A 16,459-nucleotide genomic window follows, 5' to 3' on the forward strand; every position below is an offset into this window, starting at 1 on the left:
GCACGCTTGTAATCCCCGTGCTTGGGAGGCGGAGACAGGAGGATCGCGCAGGTTCGAAGTCAGCCGGCGCGTAGGAGACCCTGTTTCCAAAAATTAAAATGGGTCTGGGAGTGTAGCCCGGAGGTAGAAGGGCTTCCAGGAACCCCAGTACCACCAAAAAAAAAAAAAAAAAAAAAAAGGGAGTCTGAAAAAGAAATGAAAAGAAACAAAAAACATCTAACAGCTGAATGCGGTGGTGCACACTTGTAATCCTAGGATTAGGAAGGCTGAGACAGGAGAATCACGGTTCGTGGACAGCCTCAGCTACCTAGTGAGGCCCTTTGCAACTCAGTGAGAACCTGTTTCAAAATAAAGAATAAAAAATAGGGCTGGGATTGTCCCTTGGAGGTAGAATGCCCCTGGGTTCCATCCCCAGACCCGCAAAAAAAAGGGGGGGGGTGTCTGTAGCTCAGAGATTGAATGCCTCTGAGTTCAACCCCTAATACCAGAAAGGGAAAAAAAAAGTTAAAATGGAAAATTTTGTTAGGTGAATTTTTTTACCCCCTGAGCTGGGAAAAGCACCCAGGGGCATTCTACCTCTGAGCTACACCCCTGCCCTATTTTTTATTCTTTATTTTGAAACATGGTCTCATAAGTTGCAGGGGACCTCACTAAGTAGCTGAGGCTGGCCGCGAACCTGTGATCCCCGTTTCGGCCTCCTAAGTACTGGGATTACAAGCGTGCGCCACTGCATTCAGCTGTTAGATGTTTTTTTGTTTCTTTTCATTTCTTTTTAACGGTACTAGAGATCAACCCAGGGTCATTGTACCTCCAAGCTACACCTCCAGCCCTATTTTTTAGTCTTTTTTTGTTTTTGAAACAGGGTCTCACTGAACTGCAAAGTGTCTCACTAAGTAGCTGAGGCTGTCCGCGAATGCTGGGATTACAAGCGTGCGCCACCACGCCTGGATGTTTTAACTACCATTTAAAAAGAGAATTTGCAAGCCGGGCATGGTGGCGCACGCTTGTAATCCCCGCGCTTGGGAGGCAGAGACAGGAGGATCGTTCGAAGCCAGCCGCGCTGGCTTAGGAGACCCTGTTTCCAAATAAAAATGTAAAAATAGGTCTGGGAGTGTAGCCCGGAGGTAGAAGGGCTTCCAGGAACCCCAGTACCACCAAAATAAATAAATAAATAAATAAATAAATAAATAAATAAATAATAAAAAGGGAGTTTTCAAGCTGGGCATGGAGGTGCACGCTTGTAATCCCAGCATTCGGGAGGCTGAGAACAGAGGATCGCGGTTTGCAGACAGCCTCAGCTACTTAGTGAGGGCCCCCTGCAACTCAGTGAGACCCTGTTTCAAAATAAAGAATAAAAAAAAAATAGGGCAGGGGATGTAGCTTGGAGGTCAAATGCCCCTGGGTTCCATCCTCAGACCCCTTCACCAGGCATGGTGGCACAGGCTATATCGTCTCAGTACTTGGGAGGCTGTGGTAGGAGGATCCCAGGGTTTTTTTGTTTGTTTGTTTTTGTTTTTGCGGTACTGGGGATGGAACACAGGGGCATTCTACTTCTGAGCTATATCCCCAGCCCTATTTCTTATTCTTTATTTTGAAACAGGGTCTCACTGAGTTGCAAGGGTCTCACTAAGTAGCTGAGGCTGGCCACGAACCGTGATCCTCCTGTCTCAGCCTCTCAAATGCTGGGATTACAAGAGTGTGCCCCATGCCCGTCTCAGCCTTTTTAATTACTTTATTGTATTTCTTGTGATTGTAGGATTGAACCCAGTGACATTCTACCTCTGAGCTACACTCACAGCCCTACTTTATTTATTTTGAAACAGGGTCTCACTAGGTTGCGGACGGCCTAAGTAGCTGAGGCTGGCCGTGAACCTGCGATCCTCTTGTCTCAGCCTCCCAAGTTCCAAGATTACAGGTGTGCACCGCCACGCCAGGCTCTCGCATCCCTCTTTGACTTTAAGACCTGGCTCACCTTTCCGCCCCTGCACCAGCACATTCCCCCACCTCTGCCATCATCCTTTTGGTCGCACCTGTTAAGATGGAAGATCCCTTCTGCACCCCAGGCCCCACCCTCTCCCATTTCTGCCCTCCCTAGCTGGGAGAACTGGGGCAAGCTGCTTGACCTCTCTGGCCCATCTCCTTTCCTATGGAGTGGGGGTGATTCACAGGGCGGATGGCAGGTTTAGAGACTTAGCTGAGCCGGGCGTGGTGGCGCACACTTGTAATCCCCGCACTTGGGAGGCTGAGACAGGAGGATCGCACAGGTTCGAAGCCAGCCCCGGCTACTTAGTGAGACCCTGTTTCCAAATAAAATATAAAATAGGTCTGGGAGTATGGCCCAGAGGTAGAAAGCCTCTGGGTTCCACCCCGAGTACCACCAAAAAAAAAAAAAAAAGAGAGAGATAGAGAGAGAGAGAGACTTAGCTGTACAGGGGGGCCAGCCTGCTGACTGGCCAGGCAGACCCCAGGTGGACCCCATCACTGCCGGCTGGCCTCGCTCCCAGGAGTGGCTCTCTTTTGCCCTGGAGGTCCCTGCCACTCTATAGGCCCCACCTTGGGGACAAGTCCCCCCGCCCCACATCTTCCTCTAACCACCTATCTATCTTTCTATCTTTCTCCTCTTTATTTTATTTTTTGTGGTACTCCGGGCTACTCCCAGACCTATTTTATATTTTATTTGGAAACAGGGTCTCACTATGTTGCTGAGAGCCTCACTAAGTAGCTGAGGCTGGCTTCGAACTTGTGCGATCCTCCTGTCTCAGCCTCCCAAGCGCGGGTATTACATGCGTGCGCCACCACGCCCGGCTTCTTCTCTTTAAAATTCCCTAAAAGCTGGGCGTGATGGTGCTTGCCCATCATTACAGTATTTGGGAGGCTGAGACCGAGGTGACCGCGCCCTCTGCTGCTGATCCCCGGTACTGCAGCTCCCCCGTCCCTGAAAAGCACTTCATGGTTTCTTTTTCTTTCTTTCTTTCTTTCTTTCTTTCTTTCTTTCTTTCTTTCTTTCTTTCTTTCTTTCTTTCTTTCTTTCTTTCTTTCTTTCTTTCCTTTCGTTCTCTCTTTTATCTTCTTTCTTTCTTCTCTTTTCTTTCTCTCTTCTCTTTTGTTTTCTCTTTCTTTATACCTTTTCTCTTTCTTTCTTCCTTCCTTTCTTTTCTTTTTCTTTTGTGGAACTGGGGATGCAACCCAGGATCATTCCACCTCCAAGCTACACCCCCAGCCCTATTTTATTATTTATTTATTTATTTATTTATTGGTACTGAGGGTGGAACCCAAGGGATTGTATACCTCCGGGCTATACTCCCAGACCTATTTTATACTTTATTTGGAAACAGGGTCTCACTAAGTTGCTGAGAGCCTCATTAGGTAGCTGAGGCTGGCCTTGAACCTGTGCAATCCTCCTGTCTCAGCCTTCCAAGCGCTGGGATTACAAGCGTGCGCCACCACACCCGGCTCTCACTCTTTATTTTGAAACAGGGTCTCACTGAGTTGCAGAGGGCCTCACTAAGTAGCTGAAGCTGGTCATAAACTTGCAATCCTCTGGTCTCAGCTTCCCAAGTACTGGGATTATAGGCATGCACCACCATGTCCAGCAACCTTTAATTTTTTTATTTTTATTTTTTTTTTTTTTTGCGGGTCTGGGGATGGAACCCAGGGGCATTTGACCTCCGAGCTACACCCCCTGCCCTATTTTTTATTCTTTATTTTGAAACAGGGTCTCACTGAGTTGTACAGGACCTCACTAAGTAGCTGAGGCTGTCCGCAAACCACGATCCTCAGGTCTCAGCCTGCCGAATGCTGGGATTACAGCGTGCGCCACCAAGCCTGGCAACCTTTAACACTTCTTAAACACTTTTATTCCCCTCTACAAATCTTTTCACCTCAAATCATTCTCTTTTAGTATGACCTCTGACCTAGGCCCAGCATTTATTTATTTACTGTGGTACTGGGGATTGAACCCAGGGGCGTTCTACCTCTGAGTCACACCTCCAGCCCTATTTTATCTTCTATTTTGAAACAGGGTCTCACTAAGTTGCAGAGGGCCTCACTAAATTGCTGAGACCCCTCATGAACCTGACATCCTCCTATCTCAGCCTCCCAAGTTTTGGGTTTAAAAGTGTGTGCCACCACACTAAGTTTAGCCCCAGGATTTTTAAGTATCTAATATTCTACTGACTGAGTTAGCCAAAGCTCCTTGTCCCAAGGATTAAAAAAAAAAATTCTTTCCTCCATCAGCTTCAGGATTAAGGCCAAGGTCCTGAATGAAGTTCCTTTTAGTTCATACACTCTTTGGGGGGCCTTTTTTTGGTGCTGAGGATTGAACCCAGAGGCATTCTACCTCCAAGCTACACCCCCCCCAGCATGATTTTCTTTCTTTTTTGGAAACAGGGTCTCACTAGGTTGCTGAGAGCCTCAGGAAGTTGTCAAGGCTAGTTTTGAACCTGTGATCCTCCTTTCTCAGCCTCCCAAGTACTAGGATTACAAGTGTGTGCCACAATCAGCTTTATTATTATTATTATTATTATTATTATTATTATTAGCTTTCTAGTTACTGTATTTGAAAGAACTATCTCTTTCCAGTCAGAATGCTCTGATTATTCATTTGTTTGTTTGGTACTGGGATTGAACCCAGCAGCAATCTACCTCTGAACTATACCCCCGGCCCTATTTTATTATTTACTATTTATTTATCTATGTATTTATTTACCTACTGTCTTACTTGTGGTACTGGGGGGGGTGTGGTACGGGGGATTGAACCTAGGGGCTTTCTACCTCTAAGCTACACCCTCAAAACGATTTTTTATTTATTTTGAAACAGGGTCTCACTAAGTTGCAGAGAGCCTCAGTGGCTGAGGCTGGCCATGATCCTGTGCTCCTCCTGTTGTCAGCCTCCCAAGTACTGGGATTACAAGTGTGCACGACCAGGCCCCGCTTCCCTGGACCTATTTCTTTTTTTTTGGGGGGGGGGTGGAACCCAGAGGCATTCGACTTCCGAGCTACACCCTCTGCCCTATTTTGTATTTTTATTTTGAAACAGGGGCTCACTAAATTGTGGAGGGTCTAAGTAGTAGATCCGGTGAGCCTTGAGTCTCAGCCTCCCAGGTATTGGGAGCCACCGCCCGGCTGGGGTCCTTACCTTTTGTGTTCCCGGGATGGGAAGAGAGTTTTAGGTGGGTGAATGGGGCGTGGCCAGTGGGCATCAGTGGCGGGCAGGTGGGGCGTGGCTAGCGGAGGTTAACAAGGTGGGCGTGGCCAGTGGGCACTCTAGGCTAACGGAGTGGGCGTGGCTAGTGGAAGCTCCCGTCGACCATTGGCGTGGCTAGCAGGTGTGTCTTACAGAGGCCTGGGGGACCCTAGAAGCCCAGGTTGCCTGGTCCACTTCACAGCTGCCCAAATCTCAGTCAGACACCTCCTCAGCCCCCTCCTGGATCCCAACTCCCACGGGAAGACGGTTTTTCAGGCAGAATTTCAAAGTTTTATGGCAACGTTTACAGAAACCACGGAGAAGAGACAATGAGTGACGCAGATGAGTTGGGAGAGGGCGCGGCCCAGGCCCGGGCTGCTGGGCTAAGGCAAAACCAGACAATAGAATGCGAAAATCTTGAAAGGAGCGGGAGGTTATGGGGTGGAAGGGTCATCCTAGGGCCACAGGGAATGGACAGCACTCCCCATGCCCCAAGGGACGTTTAGGCAGAAAACGTCAACAGTAAGAAAATGCAGATGGCCTACCAATAGATGGGTGACCTCCAAAGTTAAAAATGCCCACCAGGACCCTGAGCCCAGCCCCCTCCCTCCCCACCCCCGCCCCCCGACAGGCAGAGATCTGGCAGCATGTGCTGGCTTGTAGCATGGGTCCTCTGGGACCCTCGGTCTCCCTCCGAGGGTCTGCCCGGATTGGCTGGCACTGAGGGCAAAATGAACCTTCCGGATTGTCAGGGGAGATGGACCCGAACCCCGTCGGTTCCCAGTCTCCTCCCCAGAGCCGAGACTCAAGGCTGAGGGTCTGCTGCCCTTTCAGAAGGAAAGCCTGACACTTCCTTTCCCCAAAACATGCACCCTCCCTTGTTCCCCCCTCCCCCAAACACGCTATGTACACACACAGGCCCCTCCCTCCAAGGCGTGGCCGGGCTCTCAGAGGTAGTGGAGGGCAGGTTGGGGCGCTGGAATGTGAGAAGTCGCGGGCTCGAAAGTGCCTCCTCCAGGGGAGCCTGGGCCCCCTGAGACCCCGAACGTCTCCCTTCCCCAAGCCTCGGGGACGCAGTCCTCCCCAGGGCCTGGGTGTGCGTGGGGGTAAGCCGGGCCCCAGCACCCCAGGGGCACGGCGCTCCCCGGGGGTGGGCTCGCCTCCTGGGATGCGGGATCAGCCTGCCCACGGCCCGTCCCGGGGGAGGGACGTGCTGGGGGGGAGCAGAGCTTGGGAGGGAGGGTGTCACTCGGGACAGGAAGGCTTCTAGGTCAGAGCCGGGGGGGGGGGGGGACGGGAGGGAGGAGCTGAATTCTCAGCAATAATTCCCAGGGGTGGTGTTCTGGGGAGGGCATTTCCCCAGGGGGTTAGGTACCAGGGATGGGGGGGGGCTGGGGAACTGCAGAGGCTTCCCGTCCACGGAGCTGCGGGGTCCGGCGGGAGGAGGCCGTCGGGGCCGCGCCCTAGAAGCCGCGGATGTGGCAGTACGCCTCCAGGCTGGCGAAGAGGATGTAGAGGAACCAGAGGCCCAGGAAGAGCGCGGTGGTGGCCAGCTTGGGTCCGCGCGGGCCGCCCAGCTCGCCGCCGATGTGCGGCCGGCGCCGGTACAGCAGCACGGCGATGCCCACGAAGGCGAACACGGTGAAGAGCGTGACGGAGAAGGCCAGCGTGCCGGTGCGCACCTCGAAGGGCCGGCCCTGCACCGCCCAGTACACGGCGGCCACCGACCAGGCCACGCCCAGGCCCAGGAACACGTTCACCGCGTTGGAGCCCGTCACGTTGCCGATGGACGCGTCCGCGCACTGGTCCTGCAGCGCCGCCACCTTGCTGGCGAACGTGTCTGCGGGGCGGAGACGCGCGTCGGTGCCGGGGACCCCACCCCGACCGTCTGCACCCCCCACCCCGGCCGCTGCGGGTGCTCAGGAGGCTGCGGGGCCTCCGTCCGCGGGGCTCGCCTCCCCCCACCCCCCGGGGTGCGTCTGCACCCTGCGGGCTCGCTGCCTTCTTTCCTTTGGGTACTGGGCGTCGGCCCCACCGGCTTTCCACCCCCGAGGCCCTTTTTCCACCCCCAGCCCTTTTTATTTTGAAACAGGATCTAGCTAAGTCGCTGTCCTCCAACCTGTGACCCTCCCGTCTCAGCCTCCCAAGTACGGGGGTTACAGATGTGTGCCCATGGCAGACTCCACTGTCAGGACTCGGCCTGCCTGCTTCTATGGGATTTGGCTGGGTTCATTAGGCATCACAGCCTACCTCCGTTTTCTTTTCTTTTTTCTTTTTTGCAGTTCTGGGGGTTGAACTCGGGTATTCTACCTCTGAGCTGCACACCTAGCCCGATTTTTTCTTTATTTTTATTTTTATTTTTTGCAGTACTAGGGATGGAACCCAGGGACATTCTACCTCCGAGCTACACCCCTGGCCCTATTTTTTTCGTCTTTTTATTTTTTTTTGAAACGGTCTTACTGAGTTGCGAATGGACTCCCTAAGTAGCTGAGGCTGTCGGAGAACCGCGATCCTCCGGTCTCAGCCTCAGGAAAGGGTGCATCACCGTGCGCCCTCTGATTTTTTTTTTTTAAATTTCTTACTCGGAAACAGGGTCTCGCTAGATTGCTGAGGGCCTCACTTGGTTGCCAAGGCTGGCTTCAAACCTGTGATCCTCCTGTCTGTCTCCCAGGCATTGGGATTACAAGAATGCACCACCACACCCAGCCATACTGCCTCCCCCCCATGGGCCAGGTCTGCGTTCAGTGGGCTCTGCGGTGTAATTTCTACAGGATTCATCTGCTTTCACTGGGCTATGCTGCTTTTTTGTGTTTTTTGGTATTGGGGGTTGAACCCAGGGGTATTCTATCTCCAAGCCACACCCCCAGCCTTTTTATTTTTTATTTTGAAAACAGGTCCTCACTGGGTTACTGAGGGTCTCACTAAATTGCTAAGGCTAGCTTCAAACCTGTGATCCTCCTGTTTTAGCCTCCCAAGCACTGAAATTACAGGCGTGCCCCATCACACCCAGTTGTCCGGCTTTTCAAGGGAGGAGGGCGCCACCAGTATCTTTTCTCTTTGGTACCCACTGAATGGTTTCTAGGGAGTCTAGAATGGTTTCTGTGGTGCCGGGCATGTTGGCTCATGCTTGTACTTGAGAGGCTGAGACAGGAGGATTGCAGGTTCGAGGCCAGACTCAGTTTCTTAGCGAGATCCTGTTTTAAAATAATTAAAAAATGGGCTGGGGTGTAGCTCAGAGGTAGTATGCTCCTGGGTTTAATCCCCAGTACTGGAAAAAAAAAAAAAAAACCGAATGGTTTCTGTGGAAGACCATGGGACCCCTCTCCCAACACCTGACTGCTCATGCCCACTACTTCCTTTCTGTGTGATTTGATTCCGTGTCCGATTTGACCATCTCCCCACTACTTAGTTCTATGGGATATCTACCCAACTGCTTTTGGGGACAATTCGGTTCACATATAGCAGCCTCAGAACCCCTGGCCTAGCTTCTATTATCCCCCCCCACACGGTGTTCTGAGACCCAGCAGGTGGGCTGTGGGACCCCTCCCTCGGCTCTGAGAGCCTGCCCCAACAAGCCATCCCCTGGGGAGTTACCAGGGATGGAGGTGCCCAGGGCCACGAAGACCACGGCGTTGACTGAGTCCTTGAGGCCCACGGTGCAGCCAAAGTGGGAGGCGAGGTCCCCGATGAGGGCGGTGAGCAGGCCGATGACAAGGATGCAGACACCGAAGCAGGCCCATCCGTGGCAGTACTCCGTGGGGGGCACGCAGGCAAACAGCACCTTCCAGAACACCGTCAGGAAGTGCATCACGTAGTCAAAGCAGGATGGCAGCCGCTCCTCCCGGGACCCGTCCTCCTCCTCCTCCTCGTCCCCTGCGAGCACACGACCCAGCTGGGGCACACACGTGTGCCTCCTCCTTCCTCACCTACGAAGGCCCTGTGTCGTTTGACTTGCAGATGGTGAGGCTCACAAAACAAATTACTTTCCCAGAATCCCTTGCAGCTAGGTCAACAGCTAAAAAAAAAAAAAAATACTTCCTAGAATCCCTTGCAGCTATGCGGCTATGCCAACAGCTAGAAAAAAGTTACTTTCCAGCTGGGCATGGTGGTGCACGCCTGTAATCCCAGTACTTGGGAGGCTGAGACAGAAAGACTGCGGGATCAAGACCAGCCTCGGCAACTTAATGAGGCCCTCAACAACTTAGCTAGACCCTGTTTCAAAGCAAAAATAAAATAGGGCTGGGGGGTGTAGCTTGGAGGTAGAATGCTCCTGGATTCAATTCCCAGTAACCTCCCCATCCCGCACAGCAAGTTATTTTTGAATCCTTTTACAGGCTATGTCAACAGTTAGAAAAGTCACTTTTCCAGTATCCCTTATACCTGAGTGTGGCTATGTGAAGTTAAAAAATAGGAACTTTCCCAGAATCCTCTGCAGCGAGGCTGCTGTATTAGCCCAGGTAAAAATATTTACTTTCCCAGAATCTCTCCATATGTACCTTACTAAAAATACCCAGCTTCCCAGGATCCCTGGCTTCTAAGGGATGGCCTTATCCCTAGCTAAAAATATTCTTTCTAGAATTCCAGAAGCCTGTACAGCTACTGGAAACCATATCCACAACCAGAAATATTCATTCCTCAGATTCACTGCATCCTAACCCCGGTCACATCCTCAGCTCATGTACTCACCACCCCAGGATCTCCTGCAGCAAGAGAGAGACAGACACCCAGCTAAAATTAGTCACTTTCTCAGAATCTCTTGAGGACAGCAACAGCCATGTCCTCAGATAAAAATATTCAGCTTCCCAGAATTCCTCGCAGCTAGCAATGCTAAATACATGCTTTCCCAGAATCCCTTGCAAACATGGCCCCCCTTGCTTTGTCTGGCAATGAGACATGAACAGAGGGCTTCTGGAAAGCTTTCCTTACAGGAACGTTGTGTTTTCTGAACTTTTTAAAGGATGCCGAGAGCTCGGTGTGTCGCTGATGGTGACCTCATTTGACCTGCTCTGGGCCCGTGGTGATTTGTGTGATGTAAAAGCCCAAACCAAATGCTTTGTTGACCTTGCCCTGAGCTGGCGAGGAACAATGCGCACACTCACGCGTGCCAGGAGCACCGCTGGAAGGGTGCTGGTAAGCATGGCGGTCCCTTGGGGGGAGTCAGCCTGGCCTTACTTAGCATCTGCTGATGGCAGCGTGGGTAGAGTGAGGCCACCAGCCCTGGGCTCAGCTCCTGTGGCCCCTTCCGGCTCTCCTAGCCTCCTCGGCACTTGTCAAAAAAAAAAAAAAAAAAAAAAATCTGAGCATGGGGGCGTGGTGGTGCATGCTTGAAAACCAGTACTTGGGAGGCTGAGATAGGAAGGTCACAGGTTTGTCGCCAGTCTCAGCTATTTAGTGAGGCCCTCTGAAACTTAGTGAGATGCTGCCTTAAAATAAAGAATAAAAGCCGGGCGTAATGGCACACGCTTGTGATCCCCGCGCTTGGGAGGCTGAGACAGGAGGATCGCGCGGGTTCGAAGCCAGCCTCAGCTACTGAGTGAGGCTCTCAGCAACTTAGTGTGACCCTGTTTCCAAATAAACTATAAAATAGGGCTGGGAGTATAGCCCAGAAGGTAGAAAGGCCCCTGGGTTCCACCCCCAGTACCACAATAAATAAATAAATAAATAGGGCTGGGGAGGTCTAGCCCAAAGGTAGAATGCTTCTGGGTTCAATCCCCAGCACCACACACACACACACACACACACACACACACACATACACACACACACACACGTTGACTGCTAAGGGCCTAACCAAGCAGTCTGTGTGGTTTCCTGGTTCTGTATAGAGCAGCCCAAAGAATGAGATTTTTGCTGTAACCACAAATAAAATGGAATTAGAAACTGACACTGGAAAATCAAATCAGCAGGCACACCACCTCCGGCTTCCTCTTCTTGCCTTGGAACACGGACATGACACCTGGGGGTCCGGCAGCCTTTGTGTGTGTGTGTGTGTGTGTGTGTGTGTGTGTGTGTGTGTGGTACTGGGGGAGGAACCCAGAGGCTCTCTACTGCCAAGACATCCTGCTGCCTCGGCATCTATGTGTTGAGACCCCCACTCCACATAGTTAAATCGGCAAAAACGCCCCGAGAAGGAGGTGTCGTCTCTGGCCAAAGTACCCCCCACTTTTAGATACCCTTCACTATTATTCCTTTTAACTTTCTACACGAATTGCTCCAGTGATGTGAAATTAGAAATATAAAAAGAAACTGAGTCCGTGGAAATAAACTCTCTAATAATTTGTCTAAACGTCCTTGGCTCTGCTCAACAATAATGAGAAACTGGCCAGAATTCAGGTACTGTGATAAGCACCCCAGCTGCAGCAATCACAAATGGCCTCCGACCTTCATCACTATCTATCAACTCTGGCAAAAGTAGCTCAGTTCAAAATAATTATTCACCCTTGAAATCCTGCCTAGAGACAGAGAAAAACTTTGTGTGTAACCTTAAAGAAACAACTTAGCTGCCCAAATACAATAGACCCAAAGAAAAAGACTGTTAACTTTTACCTCAGTGTAAGCACTCCAGGAGATAGAAAAACTGGCCGCATAATTAGAAATAAATATTACAAAATAAAGGACAGACATTTTAAATATATATGTATGAAGGAAAAGAAATACCGTAAGAATAAGAAAAGCATTTTTGCATGAAAAAGAGCTTATCATAAGAAAGTCCCAACTGGGAAAGAAAGAAATTAGAAAGTTAGAAGCAGACTGCAGAGAGTTTGTGACAGGGAAGTGGATTATTAAAGATAAGTAGACTTTTAATAGGCTTGTTGTCTAAAGAAGAGTGCTCAGCAGTTAAGGAAATACATCTGACAATTAGAACTAAGAACCTTGTGGTGTTATTTGTGATATTTTGTCTGCCAAACTGTGTTGTGAGTATGCTTAAGCTTTCAGACTTAGAAGATAAGATGCCAACACCTGAAGAAACTCCATCACATCCACCTGAATCACCACATCTCCCCACACTTGCTATATGAACTGAGCCCAAAAGATGGAAAGTTCCAGGAAAAGTTCCCGAGAAGCTCCCAAGCCTTGACTATCCTGGGAGGCTGCCACCTGGAACTGCTTATCTACAAGACCTTGGGACCTTGGAGAGGAACAGGAGTTAATTCTTCGAGGGCCAACAGCCAGCTGAAAGACACCCACCCCCCTTTCTCTTAACTTTACTGGTGAAGTGTATAAATTTCTTGGGGTTTTCATAATAAAGTGTCATTGGCTCAAGAAGCCTTTGTCCACCTCAGGTTCTTTTCCAAAGCGTCGTAACTAAAAACTTAAGGAATTCATAGAGGGGAAAGAACCGCTGCAGATAAGAATCTGCAGAACGTCGCCTGCCTTTTGTCCCATCTTTCTGAGGCCCCCGACCGCTAGTGGACTTGCCCCACAGGACTGAACCCGCCGGTAACACTCTACCACTGGGCTATACTCCCAGACCTATTTTATATTTTATTTGGAAACAGGGTCTCACTAAGTTGCTGAGAGCCTCACTCAGTAGCTGAGGCTGGCTTCGAACCTGTGCGATCCTCCTGTCTCAGCCTCCCAAGCGTGGGGATTACAGGCATGTGCCACCATGCCCAGCTTGCGGCAGCCATTTTGCCACCACCAGGATAGACCTGGGAACATGGAGGCAGGACAGGAGGAGCCAGAGGGTTTGGTGACTTTGCTGGGCCCCTGCGTGAGCTGGTGGTCTGCTACAGATTTGCTTCCACGAGGAAAGTAGACTTCAGTGTGCCCAAGCCGCCTGGGGTTGAGTGTTCTGTTGTATGCTGCAGAATTCAGCTGTGACCTAACCTCGGGGAGCTCTGGCTGAGGTCAGAGCAGGAGCCCTGCCTCGCGCGGGGCTTTCCCCCACTCTGCTGCCAATCCTGCCTTGGCTCCCTACTGCCCTCAAACCCAGACTCCACTGCCTCCTGGCCTTATCCCACGTCTCTGCCTCCTGGCCTTATCCCATGTCTCTGCCTCCTGGCCTTATCCCATGTCTCTTCCTCACACCCCAAACCAGACGCCTTCGCGCCAAACCTGCCGGAATCCCCCACTTCTAGATCTCTTTCTTTCTTTCTTTCTTTCTTTCTTTCTTTCTTTCTTTCTTTCTTTCTTTCTTTCTTTTTGGTGGTACTGGGGTTCCTGGAAGCCCTTCTACCTCTGGGCTACACTCCCAGATCTATTTTATACTTTTTTATTTTTAAAAACAGGGTCTCTGAAGCCAGCGTGGCTGGCTTCGAACCTGCGCGATCCTCCTGTCTCCGCCTCCAAGCAGGGGGATTACAAGCGTGCGCCACCACGCCTGCACACTTCTAGATTTCTGCGCTCAGCTTTCCCTTGCCCAGAACGCCTTCTGTCACCTCGCTCCCTGTGGTTGACACCCACCTCCACCGGAAGACTCAGCATGGGCCTCTTCTCCCAGGAAGCCTTCCTGGACGTCAGTCTCAGGCAGCTCCCCAAAGGGCTCTCCTTCCAGCCTGGCCCGCTGTGGGTCACCACCCTCCTGTGACATTTCTGCTTTTCTCCCTCCACTGTACGCTCCCCGAGGGCAGGGCCAGCACTGCCCGGATCACTTCTGGGTGCCCAGAAGCTCACACTGGGCCCAGAAGATCTTTCAGAAATATTTCAAGAGAGCCTGGTATGGTATACATGTCTGTAATCCCAGTACTTGGGAGGCTGAGATAGGAGGATTGCAGGTCCACAGCCAGCCTCAGCAACTTAGTGAGGCTCTCAGCAACCTAGAGAGACCCTGTTTCAAAACAAAATAAAAGGGCAGGGGGCCGGGGAAGCCCACCAAGTGCTGCGTGCACGTGCCTCTATCACTAAGAACTCCATTATAATGTGAGGGTACAATGCACCAATCAATAAAAGTATTTTTTTTAAAAAAAGCTAGGCATGGTGGTGCACAATTGTAATCTGAGGACTTGGGAGGTTGAGACAGGAAGATCCGGGTTTTTGGACAGCCTCAGCTTCTTAGTGAGGCCCTCCGCAACTTAGTGAGACCCTGTTTCAAAATAAAAAATAAAAAACAGGGCTGAGGCTGTAGCTCGGAGGTAGAATGCCCCTGAGTTCCATCCCCAGCACCACACACACATACACACAAGTAAATTAAAAAAAAAAAAAAAAGGTCTGAGGATGTAGCTTGAAGGCAGAATGCCCCTGGACTCAATTCCCAGTATCTCCCAAACTTAACTCCCTGTGGGACTTCAGGCCAGTCCCTCCTCCAGCTTGGAGCCTCAGTTTCCCTCATCTGTATCACAGAGGCCCAGTGTCTATGTCTTAAAATCCAATCTGTAGATCCAAGTGTCATTGCTTCTCTGGCCAGACGGGGGCACTGCGGCCCCGCGTGAGGCATCAGGAGGGTGGGAACCGGAGCAGGTGGGAGAGCGCCTGGGTGCCTAGAGACTGTCTCCATGGTAACGGATGAGCCCAGGCTCTATCTGGGGAAGCCAGGCCACTGCACCTGTTCCTATCCGACAACTGCCTGCCGCCCTCTGCCAGCAGGAAGCCCTGGCCACCGTCCTCCTCCTCAGCCCCAAGGCAAACCCAAGCCCTCCCCTCCGGGTCTCTCTCCGGCTCTCTGCAGAGTGCGGGTCTCCCGAGTTTTCTTGCTGTCTCTACCCTTCTCTAATCTGTCTCTGCTGTCTCCGCTCCCCACCTTCTTCGTCTTTCTGGACCTCCCCATCCCTCTCTCTCCCCTGTGTCCGCCTCTCTGTGAGTCTGTCCTGTCCCTTCTCTCACGAGTCGCTCCATCCTCTCCCTGCCCCTTCCTCTGCCTCTCCACTCATTCCTCTCCTCTCCTGTGTCTCTGCCTCTCCGCCCTCTGGTCTCTCTCCTGCCTCTCCACTTACCTGCGCTCACCGTCACTGCCTCTAGAAACTGCTCTCTCCACGAGTGGGTCCCAATCACCAAAGCCAAGTTCGTTTTTTTGATGAGTTTATCCACCGTGTTCTGGGGACAGAGGGGAGGAGGGGTCACAACGCATGAGCGCCGGGCGCCTCTACAGGGGCACCGGCTGGGGACAGACACCCCGCGCTCAGAGGTCCTGAGCCTTCCACAGCCCAGCCCAGCCAGCAAGGGCAGGGCAGGCACGTGCCGTCCGCGGTGCTGACGTGGCCGCTGACCCGCGGGCTCTTCCAGGCTGGACTCCAGGAAGGCCAGGCCCCCGAGAATCACCTTAAAGTCATACGACTCTTCAATGATGACCTCCAGCCGGCAGTTTTCCCCAAGCACTGGCTTGCCCATCTCGGCTATCCTCCGGGCCTCCTCCTCTTCGGCCGTCAGTTTCCTGTCCCCGTCTCCTGCAGCATGAGGGACGGGTGTTAAGACTCCCAGGAGGCCTCCCTAGCTGGGCCTGAGGTGCCTTTACTGCCTGTACCTCCCTGTCCTTGGGCATGACCCCTTGTGACCCCTCCGGCCTCCCACCTGACCACCCGCTCCCTTACCCCTGAGAGTCAAGACATTCACTTGGTAGGCTCCAGGTTCGTGTGTGGACGCTGTGTGACCTCAGGCAGTGCCTTAGCCTCTCTGTGCCTTGGTTTTCATATCTCTAAAATGGGCACAATAACAATACCTACCTCACAGGGTGGTTGTGAGTTAAGTTAATTCATGTGAAGTGCTTGGCACAGTGCCTGGCACAGAATAAAATATTCAATAAGTGTTCTTTTCTTTGTTATTATCACCAACACCGCCATCATCATCGCCACCCCTATGGGAGGCCTGGTCTCTATCCGAGCTCTGGAAACATCCTAGAGTACGTCTGAGGTGGTGAGGAGAGAGGTGGACACCTCATGTGGGCGCAAATTGTGGACCCAAACCCACCTATGCTGTGGCCCTGAGGTCATTACATTCCTAAAGTTTTCTGACCCTCTACTCTAAGCCCAGTATCAACCCAACCCCAGCTCTGGTCCTCAACTCCAAGACTGTAATGTCTTGGTCCCCAACTCCAACTCCCAGATGTAACAGCCACTGTCCCTGACTCCAAACCCCAACCCTCAACCCTGGATCTGACCTCAACCCACCCCAGCCTAACCCCAGGCCCAGCTCTAACACTTGCCAACACCATTGATGCTCCAGGCTAAATCCCAAATTCCAGCCCCAGAGCTGACTCCAGTCCTAAGCCTGACCCCAAACCCCAATCCCGACTCCCAGTTCCACTGATATGTTTTACAACAAAACTGCTGGGCTTTCAACCTGAACCGGTTTCCTTCCTCATAGGCAAACAGCTGAACTACACTTCCCAGCATTCCATGC

At 51.7% G+C, this 16,459-nt stretch overlaps 1 protein-coding gene across 3 annotated transcripts in view; it reads right to left on the reverse strand.

Moving 5' to 3' along the window:
* Positions 1 to 6,648: 6,648 nt before the first annotated feature.
* SLC8A2 (solute carrier family 8 member A2) overlaps positions 6,649 to 16,459 on the reverse strand; it is a gene marked incomplete at both ends in the record, with an annotated part of 35,658 nt that continues 25,847 nt past the window's right edge. For all 3 annotated transcript variants that reach the window (XM_080702035.1, XM_080702036.1, XM_080702034.1), the window contains 4 exons: positions 6,649 to 7,025; positions 8,780 to 9,058; positions 15,058 to 15,157; positions 15,383 to 15,507. In XM_080702035.1, coding sequence (XP_080558161.1) covers positions 6,649 to 7,025; positions 8,780 to 9,058; positions 15,058 to 15,157; positions 15,383 to 15,507 — 881 coding nt within the window. The remainder of the gene's footprint in view (positions 7,026 to 8,779; positions 9,059 to 15,057; positions 15,158 to 15,382; positions 15,508 to 16,459) is intronic.

This window comes from Muscardinus avellanarius (assembly GCF_963383645.1).
Source record: "Muscardinus avellanarius genome assembly, chromosome: 10".
Lineage (NCBI taxonomy): Eukaryota > Metazoa > Chordata > Mammalia > Rodentia > Gliridae > Muscardinus > Muscardinus avellanarius.